Consider the following 21568-nt stretch of genomic DNA (forward strand, 5'->3'; position numbering starts at 1 on the left):
TGCCAATAACCTGTGGCCAGGAAGAGCCAATCAAGGCCAAAAATTCTTCCTTCTTGTTCCTAATACTCCTGGCATTAGTATACATGAATTGCAGTGATCCCTTTGTCCCACCCCTATCTTGATGCGTTATTCTAAATGACCCATTCCCATTTTTTGTCCTTAGTGCTGGCTCTGGTATATTATATACATTCTTACACTCATCTGTCTCACTGATGTCTGCATATCCATCCCCCCCCCCTCCTTGGTAGTTCTAGTTTCCCTGGTTTTGCACATCCATTTTCACTTCATTCAGCAACACTCTTTCCAGTCTCCGCACACCAAGTCCATTCAAATGCAGGCCATCCATCTTGTATAAGTCCTTTCGCCATTCAAACTCATTCCACACGTCCACAAATTCCACACCACACCGCCTGCATAACCTACGCATAATGTCATTTGCGATTATGGCCCTCCTCCTAAACTCCTCTCTGTCATACCGCGGCAACAGACTAACCATTCTAACTCTGTCACTCTTTTCTTTCGCTACCTTTAACAATACTTTCAAGTCCTCTCTCATAAAAAATTTATCACCTTTCAATTCATTCGTACCCGCCACAATTATTAATTCTTTCACCCTCTGTTTTTGCACTCTAATACTCTCACTTACATCCTTAAATTTCGCACACGGTAAGTACGATTTAGTTACACTGCCATCTATCACCCCTCTTAATAACGAGTCACCATACAACACTCTTTCCTTCATTTCAGACACTCTCTCATTCTTGCACTGTTTTTTTACGTTAGCCGAATCACTCTGGAAAGAGTTTTGCAGGTGCTCTAATTGCCGCTGCGCATTTTGTATCACTGCGCGCAACCTAGCGTGATCTCACTTCCTACAAATAATTCCTCGTTATTTTTATCATTTAAACCATTTTCCCTCTCAGTATCAATAGATATTTATCAATATGTCCACTAAACGTTAACTCTCTGCTTGCCACAACCCCGAAATCTCTAGCTTCATCTATTACCTGGAGTTCAGTGCCATCAATGTGATACACGGATTGTAATTTATTTATTCAAAAATGCATAACTCTATTTGTCTCTACATAAAACTGAGATACATTATCGTTTGCAGATACTGACAATCTATTTATTATTAGTAGTACTATTATTATTATTATTATTATTATTGCATGAGCACCACCATGGAGTCCTAAGACTCATCGTGGTGCTCATGCAAACTTTATAGATATTGAGTTGATATACCCAAACTATCAACTCAATATCTATCGTTTGAAACCATTAATAGCAAAACTGACTCAGGCTTCCTATTCCATTCATTCAGCAATCTCCCAATGAAAATCTAGTCGTCATGCTCTTTATAACCACACACTTATCCAACTTCCGGGGATGACCTCTCGTTCTGATTCCATTAGCCAAGTGCTGAAACATTTTCCCTGCATTAATTATATAAAAATCTTTAAATAGCTTAAACGTTTCAAACATATCCTCCCTTTTGTTTCGCCTATCAATCAAATTTTGCAACCCACAAACCCTCCATTTGTCCTCACAGGGAGCATTCTACAGACCACTCACCATCTAGGTCGCTGGTCTCTGGATCCTCTCCATCAATCGGCATTCCTTATGTTTTTGTCCATACTGTCAGGCTATTCAAATCATCCCGCAAGATCTCCACATCACCTTGATTAACTATTACGCTACAAACTTTGCATATTCAGCAAACAACTGAATATCTTCCTTCCGATTTATATCATTTATGTACAAATTAAACATGTCGCCTGCCCGATTGACTCCTAAACTTGTCTGTATTCATCTGCTATCATTAACAAACTGCACTCTCTGTCCTGTCTACTCTATCCGCCCTGAAAATACTAAATACATCACATTCTATCCCTGTAACAATATTTGCTGTTATCCAAGTCTAACTAATGCGTATAACGTTTGGTGAGGTTGCACTAACCAATGCCAAAAACTCTTCCCTCTTATTCCTGATGTTTCTACCATTAGCACAGGGTAGTCAAAATTAAAGTATCCCTGTTTAAGGCTTTGTGGAGCGCTATCCAGTGATCCAAATGCTGCAAAACATTGCACGAATATATTGTGCGTCATATGGAAGCGATATCTGAGAAAACAAAGTAGTTCCAAAATTCACCACAAGTGACGCTGGATGATGCGCCGAATGTGGGTGTAGTAATTTTTCTGTGTGCATGAAGAAGGAGAAAGCGACACGCACGCACGCACGCACGCACGCACGCACGCACGCACGCACGCACGCACGCGCACACACGCACACACACACACACACACACACACACACACACACACACACACACACACACACACACACACACACACACACACACACACACACACACGCACACACACACACAGAGTTTGTTTATTATACCGCTCCGTAAATATGCACCGTCTCAGCATTCATAACACTGCAGTCAATGCACTCCACTCACCCACTCTCCATGCAAAAAATCTGCTCCTTGCTTGCATCCTCCTTATACAGCTACTACGGATGACCTCCTGTTTTCGCTTTGTTTTTCGACATTTTATGAGAAACATATTAATCAGGTAATAACCCCTTCATAACTTCTATGTCTCAATCTTATTCCGACGTCCAAGCATAAATAACACATTTTTATTCACTTCCATTATGTATTCACGGGCTGAACTGTTCAATGCGCTGCCCTTATCGGTATGCAACCTTTTGCACAGTGTGTTCAACTGCAGAACGCAGCTGGTCGGGATTGATGTTGCGCACATGCTGCGTTATGCTGTCTTTCAGCGATGGCAAGTTTCAGAATGATCCCGGTAAACTCTGTCTTTGAGAAATCTAGGTGAACAAGGCGGCTATGCATTGGAAACCTCGAAAATGTTCTCGAAAAACCTTCTACACCAATCCACCGATATGTGGAGCGGCCCAATCCTACATGAAGATGGCTGAATCCATGCATAGGCACGGCTGTAGTTGTGCACAAGAAAATTGTTTATCATATCGTGACACTCTTTGCAGTAACTGAGCAGGTCAGCAGGCCAAACTGGCGAATGTCCTCTAAGAAGAATGGTCCAATTTTAAACGAAGCTGCAAACCTCTACCAGACACTAACTTTGGTTGGATGCAAAGGGATTTGTTGGAATTCATGCCCGGTTTGCGTAGCCCATATCCGGAAATTGTGGGTATTAACTCAGGTGAAAGTGAGCCTCATCCCTCCACAAAATCAGCCACAGTCACGTAGCTTCCAACTCCACTCGAGCAAGGAAGGTTAAAGCGAATGTCCGTCGACGTTTAAAGTCCTGCGGGTGCAACTGCTGCGTCAAGGTTATCTTGAATGCGTAGAAATTCAGACTCCTCCGTTGAATTTTCCAGACAGTTGTGTAGGGAGCATCTACGTGTCTTCATACCGCACTTGCACTGCAAGAACCGACGGTCTTATTCATGGACCGCTCTACAACGGCAGTAGAATCGTCATGCACTTGTTGGGAACTGATTTCTTCTAAACGACTAATCCCTCGTCGCAGAGCACGTGGAGATTGTGGACCTCATCGACATTTGTTCAGGTGAGAAATTGTTCAGGAGTGCAGCAACAGCATTGCAATTGTTTGGATAGTTCATGAGATAAGGCACGTCGGGAGAGGATCAGTGGCATCACTGTGAATGGACAGTATTAACAACAGAATGAGGGGAAAATCCCGTGTTCATCTTTTTAAACCCTCTTGGTACTTGCGAGTTGCGTGATATGCAAACCCCATGGATTTGGTGTTTGCAGCGTCCCTGCTGGTGAAATGTGGAACTACGTTGATTTTGTTTCAGATATAGCAAAATGTATTCCTGCAAAGTTTCAAAGCATTTGGATCACTTGGTGGACCTCCAGAAAGCCTTAAACAGCGATACTTTAATTTTGATGACCCTGTATAGAGAAAATGTAGCATCCCATTCTCAGTTGAATACCCCATTCGATATTGTTGCCTAAGATTCCGCACTTTTATGGTCATCTACACCCTTCTTCGCTTCATGAATGCCTTCACACACTCGTCTGCATCCGCACTTTGGTTTTCCTGATTTGTGCTTCCACACACTAAGTGAATAAAGCCCTGTCCATTCCCTTGAATCCGAATCCATTCACGTGGAGATCATCAGCATTGTGCAAATCTTTCCATCCGTCAAACTCAGGCCATAGGACCAGAAACTCTACAACCTTCGTGCTGATTCATTAGGGACCATCGCTCTCCTTCTCAGTACGCCTCTATCATAGCGTGGCAACAGACTCACAAACTTCACACTCTCGCTGTTCTTTCCGACTCTTTTAATAACTCTTTCGCATCTTCCCTCGTGCAATATTTCTCGCCTCTCAGGTCATTGGTTCCAGCCAAAACAATCAATTCTTTCACCGTCCCTTTCTGCATTCTGACAGCATTACTCATATTTCCATTTTATGGAGGGAAAGGACGAGAGGGCATTCATGGAAGTCGAGAATGGATGCTGTCAAGAAGGAGTGTGTGGGCTCGACATTTCTCTCAGAGGGTGGTGCGTGGTTGGAATGGATTTCCATTGGATGCTGTGAGTGCAAGCAGTATGAATGAATTCAAGAATAAGTATGGTAGCTGGTTTGAGTAGTGTGTGGCTTCCCTCGATCAGTCCCTGACTCCCTGGAGGTCTCTCTTAACAACAACAACAACAACAACAATAATAATAGTTATTATTATTATGATTAATTTTCGCACCAGAGAAATAAGATTTTGTAGAGCTTTCCTGAAGTCCCCTTATCACAGAATTATCATAAAAATTATTTGCTTTCATTCTTTCTCTCGTCCATTCTTACAATTTTCTTTTTGGCTTAGTAACAGTCGTTTTTTTTTTCTTTCATTCGAAAGATCTCTCGCCGTTTCCACAGCCTTTCAATCTCGCGATGTGTACTGGGACGAACTGCATGCCAGCAATATCCTTATTCAGAAAATTTCTACGTTCTCGTAAACTTCCGCCACCTCACTCTCAGTATTATCACCGATCATTCTCCGGTCTTCTATCAATGCTCGCTACTCTACTATTACGTAATATGTTCTCTCCGTATTCACCAGTTTCGCTCTCTTCCACAAATCTTTTCAACTATCGCGATTAATACATCTCACAAATTTTGCACTGCACGAAACAGCGCAAATTGAACTCGCCCGACAAAGACCTACTCGCCGAGATTGTTCTGCTACGCGTAAGAGCCTTTACCAACTAAATATGTAGTTTTAGGAAATATAACGTTTTACTTATATGACTAAATAACCCACTCTATCTCTCAATCATAAAACAATTAATGTAATAAATACAACTAGTACTATTAGCAAAAATTAAAAAAAATTACTCATCTCTCCGAAGCATTACGAATCGATGACCCTCACCAAATATCCTCGATCCCGTATTCAAATCATCTCGCAAACTTGATCGCCTTAATTCGCTGTTAACTCTACCCAAGTTTGCATTATGAGCGCTGAATACTTCCTTTTAAGATACTTCCCGAATCATTTACACTGCTTGGAAAGAAGTTAAAGCCATGGTAAGGTGCACTCCCAAACCAGGCATGGGTGCTGCGAGAAGAGAACTGATGGACTTTGAAAGAGGCGTCGTGAAGAGATGCCACGTTGCATGCCTATCTGATCAGCAAATTATTAAACTCTGGACCAACCCAGGTCAACAATCGGCGATACGATGCTGAGATGGAAGCGTAGGGAGTCTACTGCAAGTGCTACTCGCAGTGGACAACTCACCCCCCCCCTCACCGAACGTGACCGTAGAGTGCTACGAAGAATAATATGTAACAAACACCATTGCTCAGCCGACAGGTGGAATGCGGAGTTCCGGGCATCGACTGTAACATGACTCTGCACAAACAAGATTCGGAACTGAGGCTCACCACGTGGGTTTCCATGGTAGGACCGCAATACGCAAGGCCCACAAATCCGGAAAAACATCTGGCGTCGTCTTCAGTGGGTACAAAAATCGTGTACAATAAGAAGTGGAAACTTGGAAAGCTGTGTTATGGAGCGAGGAATCACGCTACACTCTACGGAACAAACGGATGGGTGTGGTGGATGCCAATAAATGTCTTTAACCTGAGTGCATGACCTCAACTATGAAATTCGGAAGTGACGGTTCTGTTTTTCCCGGTTTGGCCTCGGACCTCTGTTGGTGATGCCACGAACATCGAACTCCAAGAGGTATATAAACATTCTGCACAGTGCGATGCTTCCTACTTTGTGGCGTTTTTACGGAACAGACTCTTTTAGCAAGACAATGCACCGTGTCATAAAGCCGCTGCTGTAACTACGTGGTTTGTGGACATGAACGTCACCACACTTGACTGGCCTCCCCAGAACTCTGATCTCAACTCTGTTGAACATCTGTGGGATGAACTGGGCGTCAGGTGAGGTCAAGGGGCATCCTCCTCACGACAGTCCGCGATCTCTTTACATGCAAGAATGGTCCAAAATTTCCATTGGTCGCTATCGTACGCTTGTGGAAAGTATGCTTGGTAGGTTTGCTGCAGTCATTGTAGCGAAAGGAGGTTCGACATCTTAATAAGGTGGTCGCCATGGCTGTTTGCTCTTCACATATTGGTGTTCGTTGACTTCTTTCCAAGCGTTGCATGTACAAATTATGCAATAGTGGTCCCAGCACGGAACCTTGCGGCACACCACTAGTCACCTGCTTTTTCCAGGTCTCTGACTACTCCTCCGTACACTACGTTTTGATGTCTGTCTCGTAGTCATCTTCTTATCCAGTTAATCTCTCTCATATCCATCCCCATTTGTTCTCATTTCCTTAACAGAATTTCATGTTGTATTCTGTCAAATGCCATTGCAAAATCCAGTACAATCATCGTGTAGCCATTTCCTTTATCCAACTCCGCTGTTACTCTGTTATAAAAAGTTAGTAAATTACTAAGGCATGACTGACCCTCCACAAAGTCATGTTGACCCGCATGCAGTATCGTATTTTTATCTACTCATTCTTGAGTTATCTTTTTTTTTCGATTTTTTTACTACTTTTACCACCACGCCCGAGATAATGATTGGTCAATAATTTACTCCTGCAGTCTTAGAACTCCCCTTATGTAAAGGAATTAATTTTTCCCTCTTTCCACTCTATTGCAATTCTACCATAGCTGAGACTTAATGAGCCTAGTTGGAGGCATTGTCAGTTACCTTGCACATTCTCGCAAAACCCCTATCTGATATCCCATATGACCCCTCGGCTATATTTTCATTGAGATTCTGCAATGTCCTAAGAACCTCAAATTCATCCACATCTGTTCCACATTAGTGTCTGTCACATCATCAACCTTGCATGATATACCCTTGCAAAGTAGTCACTCAGTAACTAGACTGTTTTATCTGTTTCTGCCTCCTCGCAACCATCAGCAGTCATTAAGGTTATTCTTCATTCTTTTTCTTACTTACTGCATAGCGAAAGAACTCTTTGGGAAATAACTTTTGACCCGATCAGCTAGTTTATTCTCGTAATCTGATTTGGCATTCTTTCCATACTTCACCTTTCTTTCTTAACTGTTTTACCGTTCATGGATTTGCTGGTCACCTTCCTCCTTATATATCCTCCACAGCATTTCCTTTTTCTGCACCTCATGCTAATGACATTACTCCTCCATCTCTCTCTCTCTCTCTCCTATCTGGTTAACCCTCCTTACCTTAAGTATACCTTAAGTATACCTCTACTATACGGAAGCAAAACATGGACCATAAAAAGGAAAGATGAAAACCGAATTCAAACAGCAGAAATGAAGTTTCTCAGAGAAACAGCTGGATATACCAAGTGGGACCACAAAACAAATGAAGAAATCTTACAATCCCTGAATATAAAACCAATTAATTACTACATAAGACAGTATAAACACAAATGGATAGAATATCTAAATCGAATGGACAACAGCAGACTACCAAAAATATTATACAGATGCAAAATTAGTGGAAGCAGAAGAATCGAAAGATCAAGAAAGAGACGGCATGAGACCGGAACAGGCCACCTGGGATAAAATCCATGTTAGGAAAAAGAAAGAAGACCTTATGTATACAATTTAATATTGCTTCCTCTAGATTCCCCTTAACTGTCCCCCATGCACTACTAACATCACTAACCTGCAGAGTTTTACTACATGGTACAGATTTAAGATTCTTCCTAAGCATGTCATAATCACTTGCCTTGTATGTTTTACAATCTCCTCAGTCAAGACCGCATGGTCACCAATTGGTGGCAATGTGGATACCTTGGTAATGGACAGCTCTCCTGATCCCATGACCAGGTCCAATACTCTCCTACCCCTAGTCCTCTCCATCACATGCCTCCACCACATACACCTACTGACAGATAAGTAATTATCTCTCAGTAGGCGTATAAATTCTATTTCCTTTCTGGTCTGTCTTGAAAGATCTCTCTTCCTTGCAATCTATATCTCCATAGTTGAAAACGGGTGCAATTCGAGTGGAGACTCGAATTGCACCCGTTTTACATCTTTGCTGATGTATGTCTTCCAGATCATCCGAGGTACCTCCTGGCTTATATCAGCAACCAACGGTATATTTTGTCTTATCTGCCTTGATCGCATATCAGACTGCCTTAAATAAACAACCACGTTCCTGCCTATCTTTTATTCTCTTGGCTGCAATTCATCAGCAGTACCTCCCCACCCCCAATCCTGTCTTCTTTATCTTCTCTGAAATACTAAACCCTTCACGTTCAGTCCCTGTAATCACATCATCTGCTGTTAACCAAGTCTTTCTAATGCCTGTAACGTTTGGCGAGGTTTCCCATGCCAAAAATTCATCCCTCTTGTTCCTGCTACTTCTGGCATCGGTATGCAGAAATTGCAGCGTTTCTGGAGGATCCACAACTACCTTTGCATCCTAATTGATACCACCCTATTCAAGATTTTTCTTGATAGATTCGGACTTGTCGCTCATTCTTACACTCACTGACCAAATGGGTGCCTTCACACAAACTCACCTGTATTCACCTGTTAGTTTTCCTGACTTTGCGCCTTTAGCATGATCGCTGAACAAAGCTTTCTTTACACACTTAACATCGATGCCATTTAGGTGCAGTCCGTTAGTATTGCACAGATTGTTCTTTCCGTGAAACTCAGACTACAAAGTATACAAATCATACAGCATTCCTTCTGCATTGCTATTAACGTCCTACTTCTCAATTCGCCTATGGAGTTGTACGAGACTTAAACTCTTTACCTTCTCTCTTTTTGCTTTATCCAACAGCTCCTTCACATCCTCCCTCACAGAACATATCTTTAGAAATCTGAATCACGTGGTTCATTTAAATTAAAACTGTACTTCCCAGATCAGTATTTTCTGCCACCCATGGAGCATTAAAGGCACTACATTCTGTTTTTGTTGTTGTTGCCGTAAGTCTTCCTGTTATGACTGCTGCCAGAATGTTTTTTTTCTATCTATTCTAAAATTATTCTTGTGTTTTATTTGAAATATGATCAACGTTTTAATTTTTACTTTAACTAAATAAAGGGCATTTACATGCTCCCTTAGTGCCACCCTTTCTTTATTCATTTCGTTCTGGCCAGCGATTCAATATTTACTTACACTATGCGCGTGCTCTGGAGCCTTCGTAGCTCAGTCGGTATAGACGGAGCCCTTTGGTTGGAAAGACCTGGGTTCGATTCCCGTCAGTGACGTGAGGAATCTTTATCTGGTCTCATACGGACGTAGGGGATTTTTTCACCCGGAAACTGGGGTTTTTCGTCCCCCAGATCAGGCAAACCGCCCCGTGAGATTTCGGTTTGGAATGCCCACACGGTAAAAAGTGTGGGTCTACGCGTGAGCGTAAATCGGAGATGAGGGGAATGCATTCTCACTTTCTTTGTCTTTTCTGGAGTGCACGCAAAGAAAAACCCTAAGGAGGATTCAGTTTAGTCAGTGACACGGGAGTTGAGGTTTTATTTCCTTTCTGGAAATTCGTATGCTTCAGCCTGTGGGACGAAGTGTCCGTTAACATGCGGTTAACATACTCGTACACACTACTCTGGCCAGTACCGTCGACAGGGTGTAGCATAGAGGCAGCCTACCTCACATCGCGGCTTAATGAGGGCGCTCGTTCATCCATATTGCGGTAGGCGCCTTCGCTACGCTAACAATTCCTGTTAGCGTAGCAAGTGTGGAAAGAAGTTCCTCCAAGCTTAAACTGGTTAAAAATTATTGGCGAACAGCAATGACCCAAGAAAGATTGGTTGGTCTAGCAATTATATCGATAGAGGCGGACACAACTTATAATTGAAATTTCGAAGAGCTTATAAACAGTTTTATTGTGCGATATCCCCGTTGAGCAAACATTTAATTAATATTATTATGTAATCGTTTTGCATTAATGTTTCTCTTGTAATAAAAACCGAATAGCAATTGGAGATTTTCTTATATTTTTTGTGTTATCAGGGGTGATATTTAAACGTTTGCCTCAGGGCGCGATCTAATCTGGCGACGGTCCTGAATCTGGCTTCATAATTGTCAGTAGCCTATAATAAGTCTATCCGTCCCTCTGTTGGGCTTAAAAGGACAGAATTTTATTCTTCCAGATTATAATACGATCCGTGATGTGCAATTTGCAAAATGTGTGCTGCGATGAGTCAAATTCTCTGTTAATTTTTTTGCATTAACAAGGAAAGGTTGACCCCTCTTATCTCCTGACTGCTATCCTCCCATGAAAGTGAAGCAAGCAAATAACGAAACACCTTCGGATGAAAGGCAACTTGCATTTTAGGGGTTGCATGCGTGATCGAAGTGCGGTAATTACTCGAAGGAAGCGAGTTTCAAATTTGCTAAAGGAATATTAGGAGAGACATCTCCGAATAAGTGGGGCTATCATTCATACTGCGACTTACGACAGTGTGATTGCGAAAGCAGAATTCCTCTCTTCCGGGATGAAAATTACAAGTTTCCGGGAGGCGGAGACCGAGAGAACCCCTCAAAGAGTGACAAGTCAGCTTGGGCTGAAACGCCTTGGCGAGACGCATCAACGTGTTCTCAAATAGACGCCATCGAGACCGGAAATGTTCAGACAACAACCACGGAATTTTTTTATCGTCCTAGTGAAAACGTGCGGAGGGTAAATCGAGACTGTTGTATTGACCAGCACGATCTTCAGTGATCGGCTTTGTGCGGTTAATGACGTGAACGGAAAACTAATATCTTCTAATGAACCGAAAAAAAAAAGAAGAACAAACGTGATTAATCGACAAGACAACTCACGATCAACGTTCGTTTTCTCGGCGTAAACCTAATATTTCCTTTCCTTATCCCTCGAAATAGCATTTCAAACCTTTAAATCAACTTCATAGCCTGAAGGTCCGCGAATGCTTTACAGTAATGTGTGTGTAGAACTTGCAATTTCTACCTGATCTGTATTTCTATCTTACATCAATAATGTATTCAAGATACGAAGTAATTTTACATAAACTTGATTTTTAATCCTATTTCCCAAGTGAACAAACAGACAAGTAGGTCACGTTTGCGCCTGCACGTATCTTTCATCCCGAGATTTTATTTAATAAGTTCAAAGCACCTTGTGGCAACTTGTTTAGGTAAAATTCATAAGCTCTGCATTACTTCAACCTTAGCATTGTCAGGTCTGGCTCTTACTAACGAGACCTCAATAAAGGTCGAAACCGATCTCCGCAAGGGGATGTGCTTTGCATTAAGGAAAAAATACTAAGGAAAGTGATCAGAGCTTAATCCACCTTTACCACGAGTTGTCTAGAGTGACACTATCATGAGTTGCCTCAGACTTGCACTACGTGCAGGCGCAAACTTGACTTACTTGTCTGTTCGCTCACTTGGAAAATAGGATTAAAAACCAAGTTCATATAAAATTACTTGGTATCTTGAATATATCCAAGTTAAAAAACTTTCTACACTTACATCAATAACGTTATATGCCTTTTTCATTCGTTCATTCTTTTTTTTTTCAGTTCCTTGCGTCTCAGACGAAGTTGGAATCACCCCGGACTCATCTCCCGAGTGAGTATTTCTTCTTGATTTCCACTTTGGCGAGAGAGAGAGAGAGAGAGAGAGAGAGAGAGAGAGAGAGAGAAAACCTTATGTGTTCATGTAATAAAGGACGCGACTGTTTCATTGGATCAGGAATGCCAACCTAATAATGCTTCTCACTTTGTAGTTTTTAAAAATGCTGCGATTTGCATTGATGATGATGATCAGGGAGGAATCTGGATGAAACCAGTTCCGCCGACAAACAGAAATCAATGATGCTTAGAGAATATGCTGCACTCTGGCTTTCATGTATGGATCAGATATCCTCATAGAATACGGTTGCTAGGGAATATGCTGAAAAAAAGGCTCCAGTTCTTACCTGTGTCCTCAGCATAGATACTACACTGGTGAGGAGAAAGTATGCATCGAAGACTAACTCTCCTGCCCACCTGAAACCAGTCACCAAATCTTCTCGTGGCTCTTTGCTTAATGTGTAAGTTAGCTGCCACCCTGATAATGTGGTGAGGAAGCCATCACTTTCGTTATCGCTCGCAATTTCATATCCCGAACAGTCAAGAGCTCTTGAGTAATCATGATGCGCATTACCAAAGGAAGTCTAAACTATCAATACTTCTCAATGATCTGTCTAAGGAAAAGAATCGGATCACCTTTGCTTTTCCTGAGACCTTCTTGTACCTCATGAATCTCCTCCTCCTCGACTTTGTCCTCAGTCTTATTTAGAATCATCTTTAACAGAATCTTGCTTGGATGAGAAATAAAAAGCTAATGGTTCTGTAGCTCTTGCAGCTTTTCATATCTCCTTTCTTGTGGACTGGCACAAATACTAACTTCTTTCAGTCTCCAGGCCATTCTGCTATATTCCATATTGTTATAATCAATCTATGGCACTCTTATCGGTCCATCCCATTGGCTTAAATTAACACTGCTTGGATTCTATCCGCAACTGGAGTGTGTTATTGTAATAAAGATCCTTAACCTCATGCTTAAGTGGAAACACTAATGATTCCCCTGGAAACGGCCGTGTTCTAATTTCTTATCCTCTCTCTTTTGTAGTTTCTTACATATGGTTTGCATCTGTTTTTCATCTCCTGTCAGAAGTGCTCCATTCTTGATAACACTCGCTTTGGACTGAAACTTGTGCATTAGTCATGAACTGACCCAAACATCGTATTGCAAATTTATCTCCTCATCGGGAAATCGATCTTTGTCTTCACATTTCATAGCATAATATTTATTATCGTCCAACTTCTTTATGTGATATTTTATATTCTTCAGCCCGTGCGTCTCTTTGTTCCTGCAACTCCTCCGTTTGATCACATTCCATGCTAATAGTGAAATCCATGGATATCCTGGACGTATCCTGTACACACCTTGACTTTCTTTCAGAGATTTTCGAGCGTATGCTTTCTCCTCCGTATCAAAAAGTCCATCCAATCACTTTGGGATTTCTTCATAGAATCCTTTACGGATTACTTTCTGTGAATACTCTTGGAACTATTCTTTCATCCACTTTAGTGGGATGCGACTGACTGGGAAGGTTTCGGAATCTTAGTCTTACTTTGCTATTAATCAATGTCGCGATCTTCTACAAGGAAGCATGCACATCAAAGATTCTTGTTTCCCACCACTGCTCTGCTAGGAAGTATTTAATCTGGTGCCTTTACGAGTTGGTTTGATATCCGTGAATAGTCATGTCGCGGGTGCTTCTGCATTCGTAATAACGAATCTGGTATTACGGATAAATTCCAGAAGTCTTTGACTGTGGGTATAATGTTCTCCCAGACCAAGCCTGCCACACTCAGGCCTAATTGGAGTACACCACAACTGGGCGAAGGTCAACTGGGCGATGGTCAACTGGGCCATATCCAGGTGGGCGACCGTCATGTGGGCGACAGAAACTCAAAATTTTTGCACGCTTAGCAGGCATACGATTTGGCAGATTTTTTTTGTTTGTAAATATTGGTAAAATATATATATAAATATAAATATGGTCAAGACATATGAGGTATGAGTTATACGTTATGAACTGTGAGTTATGTGTTATTTCCACGTAATTGAAAAAAAAACAAACTAAAAATAATCCAGTCCTAACGACCTAATCTGCCCTAAGCTTACCAGCGTGAATTTGACTCCGATATTCTAATTTTCGATAAATAAAAAAAAGAAACATTTCTTTCGAAGAATTGATCATTCGAAAAACTTACTTTCTAAGAACTCGTTTTCGAAGAGATAGTTAAAAAGGGTGGTCCGAAAATGATTAAAAATGAAAAGTTATAATCGCGGAATATTAAAATAAGGAAAAAAATACAGTTTTTAATTCATGAATTAATATAATTTTGTAATAAACAAACATATTTACACATGTTACATGCCAGCAAATGACAGCACAGTGGTAAAAATCACTGACTAGGCATGCAGTCAAGAATACAAAAAGCCTGAAATGTGGAAAGGCAGCAGGAGAAGATGATATTCGACCAGAAATGCTCAATTATGGAGGTCTAAAAGTCGTACAGTGGGTGCACTGCATGGTTCAGAAGGCCTGGACGGAAGGACGAATTCCCGATGATTGGAGGAGAGCTCTCATAGTACCCATATATAAAAAGGGAAATAAAACTGAATGTGAGAATTACAGAAGTATTTCATTACTGAGTGTTCCTGGCAAGATCTATGCAAGTATACTTGAGAAACGGTTGAGAAGAATTGTGGAAGAAAAGCTTGGTGAAGAACAAGCTGGATTCATGTCAAATAGAGGCTGTCAGGATCAGATCTTCACTTTACGACAAATAGTCGAGAAAGCATGGGAATATAACTAAGATCTGTATTTAAGTTTTGTCGATTTGGAAAAGGCATATGACAAGGTGCCAAGAGAGAAGCTATTCAATACGCTACAGTTATGTGGTGTCAATGGGACATTATATCAAGCAATACTTTGTCTGTATTTGAGTTGTAAGTCAGCAGTTAGAATTGAAGGAAGTACAGGAAGATGGTTTAATGTTAAATCTGGTGTGAGACAAGGATGTACATTATCCCCTCTGTTACTCATTATCTATATGGATCACATTATGAAGGAAAGCAGCATTAAACCTGACATCATAACTGGAGATGTTAATCTCAGCTCTTTGCTTTATGCAGATGATTTTATACTTCTAAGTAAATCCCCTATAAGTCTGCAAGATTCCCTGACTAAATTGAATAACTGTTGTAATAGATATGGTATGAAGGTCAGATTAAAAAGAACAGGGAACCTGTGGAACAAGTAAAACATTTCAGCTACTTAGGCACGATTTTTAGTGAAGATTGTAAATTAAAATTAGAAATAGACAACAGAATCACCATAACTGCTATGGTAGGAAGGCAACTGAATAAATATATATGGAATAAGATAGAAATTATCCAAAACACTAAATTATCTGTATACAACAACTAATGCTATGACAATGTTCAAACCAATTTTAACTTATCGGTCTGAGCGATTGGTTAGAAATAAAATACTTGACCAAAAACTAGAGACCACAGATATGAGAGTCCTTAGAAAGATTAGGGGCATGAAGAGATGGCATCAATGGCAATATCATATTAAAAACGAGGATATTAGGAAAGAACTTGACATTGTCAGCATCCAGGATATTGCCATTGATTCCATCTCTTCATGCCCATAATCTGTATAACGAGGATATTAGGAAAGAACTTGACATTGTCAGCATCCAGGAATGTGTTAGCAGAGCTAATCTCAGGTGGTATGGTCACTTAAACAGAATGGGCGAGGAAAGATTAGCAAAACAAGTGTTCTTTCTCTGCCAGGTTGGCAGGAAAACGACCTAGAGGAAAAGACCTAGATGTAGGTGGATTGATACGGTACAAAGTGCCTTAGACGATAGAAATATAAGCTCTGATAATGTTGGAGTCTTGACAAATAACAGACTGATTTGGAGGAAAATTGTAGATAGGAAGTTAGTAATGATGTAAATTTTTCTTGTAGTACTGTCATATCCTATATACCCTTTGAGGGTATATACCAGGAATTTGATGATGATGATGATTCTAGTTATATGCAATACCACGTCAATATTCTGTTGTATTTTCCCTATCGTAATTTATAACGTTTACTGTTTTCAAAATATAATTTTCATCGTAACGTCTACGTTTGTGCTGATGTTGAAAACCTGCTGCCAAAACTCAATTGCAATTTTCGATGACAGGCTTCCGCAAAATTATGGAGTCCTGGTTCTATTATTCCTTAATATGACCTATGTATGTGTTCGTAAACCATTCTAAAATGGGTTCACGTTTATTGGATAAATGATTCTCAAGTTCAGAAATAGCGTAAATAATATCTTGTTCTGGAACAAAAGCAAATGAAGTGATCATTTTTGAATTTAAAGCGAATTGCGCATCAGAATTGTATCTGGTTAAAAGTTTAAATGAAGCTAAATGCATACGAGATGAAAAAAGTAACCATTTATGTTTGCTTGCGGAAATACTATACGTCAAGCTTAATGAATGGCAATTTCATAATCAACACTTATATTTTCGGGATCAAGTAATGGCCACATTTCATGTATCATATAAATAATGTTTTGTATGTTTCAAGAGTCTTATTAGGTAGTAAACAATATAAAACAGGGGAAACAGGACCGCCATCCTTTCTAGCCAAAATAACCAAAATTTGAGCAAAAGAGGGAGAGAAAGTAAAAATGTGCCATCCACAAATAATTCGTTCATTCTTTGGCTCCACATTGCATGACTTTCAGAACCAAAAATTAATATTCTCATTATGATATAAACGAAAATATGTATTAACTAGCTGACTCATTTTTGCATGGGAAATTTCAATATAACTTCTATATCATAAAAATAAACTTAATTATATGCGAGATGTTTCAAATTTTATGTTTATTCCGTTCTTTTAAATCGTTTCTCAAACACATTATTTAAATTTACCGGGTAGTAGATCAATAGAATAGCGTTGCATATTTGATCTATTATTTTATCGCCCAGATGTCGCCTACTTGGCCATCGCCCAGTTGACCGTGTCCTTCCTAACTGTCATCTCTTTCCCACTTTTGTTGGTCTCTTAGAATGAAGAGAAAATCTCTCCTTTGAAAGCAGTTCAAAACAGTGTATTTTAGTAAAGAACTCCTCACGTTCTTTATAAGGCTCGTTTTTGCAGGCGCACAAGGGTTACACATCTGTAGGATGAGCTTAAGCCTAATTGAAAATATTCTGTCATTCATGGGCTTACGTTGAGCGAATTTTGTCTGACTTTCCTCATTGACACAGCTATCCCACTTGGTGTAGATCTATAGAAAGAAATGGATCTTGCTTGAAGGCAAGGTAAGTTTGTATTAATATAGTAAACACAGAAGGATCCTCTTGCCATACAAACCAGATTTGTTGCCTAAGCCCTGAAAGCTGCTCTATTCTGCGTGATAAAGTTGTGCAGTATAAACATAGCAACGTTCTGAAACATTAGTGTTACGCAACATCATAGGGTTTAGGAGTGACGTTACTGCAGGAGATTCTTCCACAAAATGGAGAAATGCTGATTGATTCTATTGTTCACAATTTCTTATTTTTATTTTCTGTAGCTCAGTGGATGTGGCGTTTGCACACCACAGCTTGACCGCACGAAGGAAGACTTCTTGGTTTCGAATCTAGTCGGCGACTACAAGAAATTTTTCTAAGCCTTTTTTTTCGACCAATTCCCGAGTTAGTTGATCTCTGGTACGGACAAGCGGGTTTTTTCTCCAGAAAACTCGGGTGTATCGTCCCGTAAACTCAAGAAAATGGATCATAGAACCCACACTATTTCAGACATTAAATACGAGTATTAGGGTTAGGGACCACGAGGTGGCGGCACTTGAGCCGTCTCTCTTCACTGCGTGCTGCTTAATTAGTGATAGCCGTGGGCCAGCTATCTCTGATTGGATACCAGTGGAGATTGAACTGCCCACTCAGTCTCCAAATGTTAGATAGGGCTAAAGCGGCCTCGCCTACTCCCTATATACGGGAATAAAAAGGCGTTAGTTGATTTTTTATTTTTATTTTATGGAGCAATTTTTGGCACTTGCCTCAGTTGCCAGTAATAATGAATTACTGGCCACTGTAAGGAGCTGTAAAACTCACTTTTTAAAATTCTGCCAGTTTTAAACCATCTCAAATTCTTTTTTTTTTACATTGAATTGGTGGTTTCTTTACTGATAGTTATTGCCGATGAATAGATTACTACACAAAACATATTACTACACAGTTATCCTTTTAAATCCCTGCAGTGTGAGGTGTAATTAGAATAAACGAATAAAAAGTCTTCCTTTTTTCATATGCACATCATATAAAAGTCTTTCTTCTTCATATTTAGTAGCATTTAATACGCCGAAAACCTTATTGGTATTTTCATGATGATAATGCAACCATCACTAGAATACCTTCTTGGTGATGTGTACATTATCACCGGTAAAGAAAGATAGATTGCGATCAGTTTGTATGTGAAAAAGCAAGATTTCTTTGATGGGATTGAATGTAGACAGGGCATCCTATCTACATTGAAGAATGGTGTGGAGATTGAAGATGACCTTGAAGCTTGGGAAGTTTGCGCTGCGGATTTATCGAATAATTTGAAGAAATGGCTTGCAGTATCATCAGCAAAACTATGAATAGGATTATTGGTCTATGAAAGAAGGCCGTTTGTGAATAAACGATAGAGCAAATCAAAGAGTGCCCTGAGGTACTCCTGTGATAGTGGCAAAGCTTGAAGAGAGGACGTCATCCATAATCACAGGGGGGGGTGAGCAATCAGAGGAAAAATAACTCCCCATTAGGAAAGCTAAAAGGCAGAACGAAGGATTGCGATTTCCTGAGCCATCTTCAATGAACGACATGATTAAGTTCGAAATGTCAGGAGCAACAACACTACAGAATTTCTAAAAAATCTTTCCACGGCCAGTGGTGGGTGATTTAGACCAAGCGGCCTGATTAGTCTGGAGGTTGTGGAATCCAGGCTGGTGGTCATTGATTAAATGGAGGGGCTTTATCTCTAGTGAGTGAAGTTGAGAGTTAATGACATCTCCATTATTTCAGAGAGGACTACTCCAGAAGACTACCGTGATGACAATTGATTTGTGTTTTGATGGCCGATTCATATCTTTATTTTATTTTATTTTGGGAGGGGAGGATGAGTAAAGAGTTTCATTACTGAGACAGATGACAGAATACAGAGACGATATGGGACAGATGTTCATTCGGTAGAAATATTTGATTATAGTTGGGTTTTATATCATAAGAATCATAATAATTTTTGTTACCTGCTTTATTAAAACTTCTTAGCATGTCTTTTATTCGATAGGTTTCAATAGGTATGGAGCACAACACTGTTGTGGTACAGTAGTGGTTGGTTCGCCCTGGTTATTTAGGAAATGGCGATGATGGAATAAGGTCAACTTTATTTTAGTTCTTTTAACAATGGTGCTATCTGGAAGGGGGTGAGCAGAAGAAGCGCGCAGTTACCAGTCGGTGCAATGTTTGAAGCTTAACGCAGGCATCCTTCTTGTCATCTGAATAGAAGACGAGTTTTTTCCGATGGCCTTTCAAACAGCCTTGGGTCCGTCCACGGCTGTTTGGCATTCGTTGTGTGCCACAGTGTGGCTAGGAATTCAGCTGCAGTTCTTATCAGAAGTGACCTGTGTGTGTTTCCTTTTTACCTTGGACTACCGTGGAACACACTCTGTCAAATCAAAGGTAGGAAAAGTGGACAGAATTTTTGGATGGATTGAGGAAAGAATACCTTCATGACAGTGGGAATAATGTCTTTGATTCGCTCAGAGCAGCTGTTTTCTGAACGAGAGGAGCGGAAGCAGTACTAAAGAATCTAACGAAAACCAGTAGAAACTCCAAAGATCGTTCCACTAGGTACCTCCTGTACTGCCGAACTACAAAAGACAGGTGAGGACGATCTTTGAAGAAGTAGAAACTTGCAAAATATTATGGCCAAGTACCGAGAGATGTGAATTCTACAATACTGTTCATGTAACTTTCCAAATTCGCTGGAAGGAGCTTGGACATGCAAGGTTATTTGGAACAGTTGAAGCAGTTATGGGGTAGTTCGGTTGGTAGATGGATGATTTGGGTTCGATCATTTGGGTTAGAGGGGGGGCGTGTTGCTAATTACATCGGATGGCTTGAATCCACTAAGTGTTGAGACCTATGGAGGTAACACTAGTAACAGTTTTTCATGTGGCAGTTTAAAGCCATCTGGTGGGAAGTGGAATCTGTCAAGTTCAAATATATAGTTAGGTGTTGTTAGAGACCTTGTACGTTGGTTGCTAGTGTTGAAAAGGAGCATCACCAAATAAAAACGATGCGCGAAACATGAGTAATCATAATGGGGGAGGGGCTTTAATTATCCAAAGATTAATTAGTGTCTGCGAAATCTCATGAGAAGAACGAAACTGAGTTTATTGAGCTGTGCTTGTTGCGAGACAACTTCCTTAAGTAGAATGTGACAGAAGGAACTCGAGGTCAAATAGTGTTACGTTTCATTATCGTGTCACAGGGTGTTTCAGTTAAAGGCGCAACCATTCTTACTTTGGTTGGAGACAGTGTGTAATCTTATGAAGCAAGAGATTCGCAAGAAAAAGATGACCCGGAAGGAATACCGCGTGGATTAGGATGATGTCCGTCATGACATTATAAGCAGTAGGCCAGAAGAGTCACAACTCTTGTACTAAAACTACTTCCCAGTATTAAAAGAAAAGCTAATGATAACTCCCAAAGAACTCTATCATTATGTAAAAAGAAACAACGTGTTACCTGCAAGTAAAAGAAACAACGAATATGAAAGAATAATTCTATTGAACGCAGATGGTGTGAGAGTGACAAATGCAGATGTAGTTCAACTAATGAGCGCCCGTTTTGCTAAAAGCTATCTAGCAGGTGTATGCAACATCACTGCTACGTCTTCAGTGGACGAAGAACTCAGGTGTATGAGCAGGAGGTACTAGAGCTGAGCTGTTGCACAAACTGAATAAGAATTCAGCAGTAGGGTCTGATGGGATAAAAGCACGTGTGCTAGAAGAGTGTTTAGCTGAACTGGCCGCTCTTTTGACCAGAATGTTTGAACAGGGAAGATTCCGCAGGAATGGAAGGAACGTATGGTAATTCCATTGCACAAGGGTGGTGCAAAGATCGATGTATCAAACTATCGACCAATTAGTATCTCAGGAGTGGTGGTGTAGATTTTGTAAAAATTGGTTAGGGCCCACATTCAGAAATGGGTTGACAGTGAATCTCTACTTTGCAATGAACAACATAGGTTTACTAAGGGAAGGTCATGTTTTAGCGACTTGTTCGCATTCTATAACAATGTTACCATTAAACTAGACAAGGATACACCGTGATACTTTTGGATTTTGCTAAGGCTTTTGACAGAATACAGCATGGAAAACTGTTGCATAAATTGGAGAATATGGGTTTGGATTACAGAGTATCACCGTGGATAAGAAGCTGGCTGACTGTCAGATATCCAAAAGTGGTA

The 21568-nt window shown here is 40.4% G+C and overlaps 1 protein-coding gene across 1 annotated transcript in view; it reads left to right on the plus strand.

The window, feature by feature from the left end:
* Positions 1–21568, plus strand: part of LOC150106172 (serine/threonine-protein kinase BRSK2-like) — a 193530-nt gene that overhangs the window by 151161 nt on the left and 20801 nt on the right. Inside the window, exon 15 of the mRNA XM_090393904.1 lies at positions 12000–12048. Within this exon, the coding sequence (XP_090250030.1) occupies positions 12000–12048 (49 nt within the window). The remainder of the gene's footprint in view (positions 1–11999; positions 12049–21568) is intronic.

The sequence above is a fragment of the Typopeltis vanoorti genome, chromosome 6 (genome assembly GCF_054136105.1).
Source record: "Typopeltis vanoorti isolate ZY-2024b chromosome 6, IOZ_Tvanoo_1.0, whole genome shotgun sequence".
Taxonomy (NCBI): Eukaryota; Metazoa; Arthropoda; class Arachnida; order Uropygi; family Thelyphonidae; genus Typopeltis; species Typopeltis vanoorti.